We start from the raw sequence: 3,266 nt of genomic DNA on the forward strand, positions 1-3,266 counted from the left end.
GTAGTAAACCACCCCAGCTGACGTCATAATTTAGAATTACGGCCTTGTGTACAGGTGGTGTTGGTGGGCGCATTAACTTGTGGAGCGGACTGATAGTTCTGCCGTGCTAAGGCATAATGTTTAAATGCATAGCTTGTGAATAATTGTTTTTGTTTATGTTATAATGGACAAAATTATTTGAGATAAATTTTAGTAATTCTTAAAATCACAATCAATATCCTTTTTTGGTTTTTTGAATTATAACAGATACATATATTTCCTCTAATAATTTCATTGTCTTTTTATTTAATTTTATCACTTCAAAATGTTTCGATGAAATTTGGTATAGGGGGTTTTTGAAGTTGTTCAAGATTTATTACCTAAAATAGGTATAGGGGTCGCTATCTGAAATAGTATTTTGTATTTTTGTCATATTCTTTTGCTGCAGATATAAGAACAGGCATATGCTGCACTTTATTTGCTGTAATTGTCTGTATTATCTACGCCTCCGTTTCCTACTGGATTCTTGTTGAGCGATTTTTTTGAAGCCGCGGCTAGTGAGACTCCTGGGAAGGCCGGAGAACTCCCTACTGCTGTTTTTTTTTTTAAAATCACAGAAACTCTAAAATGGTTTAATACTAAAATAATAGTCTGATTTATGATTTTACCGTGGTCCGAGAGTCAGTAGTCGATTCGTATTTATGTATCTCTCACTATCTAAATTTTACTGACGACTGATGACAGCGATGTCGTCGTTTTTTCGCTGTCTGCGATGATTTTGTACTTATGTATTTTACATTAGATTTAATACGGTGACAGTATAATGCGAATTTTTTTTTTAAGGTTTAACTTAACATCTCTATTCGGACTCAATAGATGCAATGGTCTTAATTCTAAAAATGTTTCATAAAACTAATTTTAAATCTCTAACAACAAAAATAATATGGCAAGAAACTGCTTTAGATATTCCTAACGCTTTTTATGTAATAAAAAAATACACATGTTCTTCTTTGGTTATACCAGAAACCCCCCACAGCCTGTCATTCAAATATAGTAATTGGATTTTTCTGTTGAATGGTGTATCAAATATCTTCAAAAGTGATAGTTTAGTGAGTGACAGAAATTTTTTTAAACAATTGGTTTATTTTCATTTCCCAAAACTTCCCGTGAAGTATAACCCATTTTCTGTGTCCGGACATCCTGCGTAATCTTCTAAGCTAAGTCAATTTTCAATTGGACTAATTGTTTAATATTTGTTACCTTACCTCTTTTAGTAAATAAATCTGCTGTAGTAAAATTTTATTAGAAAAAAAAAATGGTCACAAATCATCCTTTCTTAACATTATAATATAACACTATCAGACAAAAACTGTTACACTAATGGAACATACTTTTTCCACTTGTATAGGTCTGTAATACACTCATCAACTGCAAACGCACCTCCAAATTCACATCATCTGGCAACTTTTTCATGAAGGGCAGTAGCGACAGGAGGAATTTCTTATTTCCCATGATATCGTCAGATTTGTCCTCTTTTTGCATCGCTACGATTTCTTCTAGTACTGTCGCTATTCGTTTGGTTGCAGTTGGACTGTCTTCTTCTTCCGTTGTGGAAATATTGGACATTTGAACAGACGGTCTTGGTTGTATCTGAACAAACTGAAGGGGTTGCACAGAGTTGTCTTGCGAGGAAGTTTGAAGAGGATTTTCTTCGGCAGATGAGGCATATTGGAAGGAATCGTTGTCTCTGTTTTCGTCCAAATAAATTACGTTATCCACTTTCCTGAAAAAAAGAATAATAATAATTCCATTAATAATATCTGCTTTGATGTCAAAGTCTCGCACATTTCCCACATTCGGCAAAGTAACTACGAAATGCCGTCGTCGTAACGGCGCCACATTTTGCTTTGCCAGATGTGTGTAATAACTGTTAGATGCTTGCCCTCCCTCCTCTGGTTTTTACACTCAACGTCCAACGGTGGTAATCAAATTAGAATTTAGAATTTATTTTCGTATTCTCTGTCATATAACTAAAATGTCTGGCCAAATTTTAACGATTTTACAAACACAAATTAACAAAAAAAAAAGTTTCTATAACTACTTCTTTTTTAAAATACTGGTTGACAAAATTTGAAAAAAATGGGCGTTTTTAAATTACCTAGAAAAAAAGTGATTTCATTTAAATTTAGCAAGCAATTTTAACTTTTGATTATTCAATATACATTTTTTTTACAAACAGAATAGTTTTGAAGGTGGACGAAGAAATTTTTACTTCCATTGAATTCTTGTGAGCTACTTCAAATTTGGTTTATTGTGGCAAATGACCAAAGATCTTACAAAATATTATTCTTGCTACTTTCGTTTTTGAGATAAATGACAACTGCCTCAGTAACAAAGACAAAAACAAGTTTCATGTTCGTTAGACTAGAGCCCCTTTTGACCATGTATTCCGAGTCGTTGAATACGAGTTTGATATCAGAATTGCGCCGTTAGGCCAGGATTTTTTCCTAACCTCAAAAAATAGGTCGAAATAGCAAAAACCGATGCTTAGTTCTGTTGAAAAGCTATGTAGCTCAAACATAACCCGCCGACTTCAAGAGAAACAACTGTGCGTGTTGCAAGTTAATGAAAATGGATACCTACTCAAGTACGTGGTATTCTGAATATATAGAATTTCAACCTAACCCTGAAAACTTGCGTGAAAGCATTTTATATATTTTATATGGAAATTGGAACATAAAATAAAACTAAAATGTTTTTTTAAACAGCTGAGTACAAATTTGACACACAGAATTGATCAATCGAACAATGTCTTTGTAATTATTGCTAGTGTCAAATCATCAAATCATTTTTAGATAAATATACTAGTTATTGAAATAACTCTGTTTTATGTTAATAAAATAAAGCACTATTTACTAAAGTTACGGTTGTGATTTGCAACTCGAAATGAACCAAATATTTTCATTAATTTTAAACCCGATATATTTCAAGAACTAAGCCTTACACATATCTATATAAACTTTTTTTTTATTAATTTATGACATAGAATCTGTTACTAGCGTTGAGCCAAGCATTTCATTTGCGTCCTGTAATATTGTATTAATTTTTAGTACATATTCCAATTTCGCTATTAGGACATAAAATTATTAAAATATTTATTTGAACATTAATTCTTTTTAATGTTTTCCTGATTTTTTTCAATTTTCTTCCTCGTCTGAGAGTACGTAACATAGTTGAAGGATAAATAACGCACACCACTACGGTATTACATATGATATTCCAAATGC

The 3,266-nt window shown here is 32.2% G+C and overlaps 1 protein-coding gene across 1 annotated transcript; it reads right to left on the reverse strand.

The window, feature by feature from the left end:
• Positions 1-1,303: 1,303 nt before the first annotated feature.
• LOC111692921 lies at positions 1,304-1,765 on the reverse strand. The gene has a single exon (XM_023457051.1). It carries the CDS (start codon positions 1,603-1,605, stop codon positions 1,357-1,359), a length of 249 nt encoding a protein of 82 aa, XP_023312819.1. The 5' UTR covers positions 1,606-1,765; the 3' UTR covers positions 1,304-1,356.
• Positions 1,766-3,266: the final 1,501 nt, after the last annotated feature.

Source organism: Anoplophora glabripennis, unplaced genomic scaffold (genome assembly GCF_000390285.2).
Source record: "Anoplophora glabripennis isolate ALB-LARVAE unplaced genomic scaffold, Agla_2.0 scaffold4927, whole genome shotgun sequence".
NCBI classification, from domain to species: domain Eukaryota; kingdom Metazoa; phylum Arthropoda; class Insecta; order Coleoptera; family Cerambycidae; genus Anoplophora; species Anoplophora glabripennis.

Bases quoted from the DNA above. Each gene is read 5' to 3' on its own strand.
- LOC111692921 (XM_023457051.1), bottom strand. From the start codon at position 1,605: ATGTCCAATATTTCCACAACGGAAGAAGAAGACAGTCCAACTGCAACC.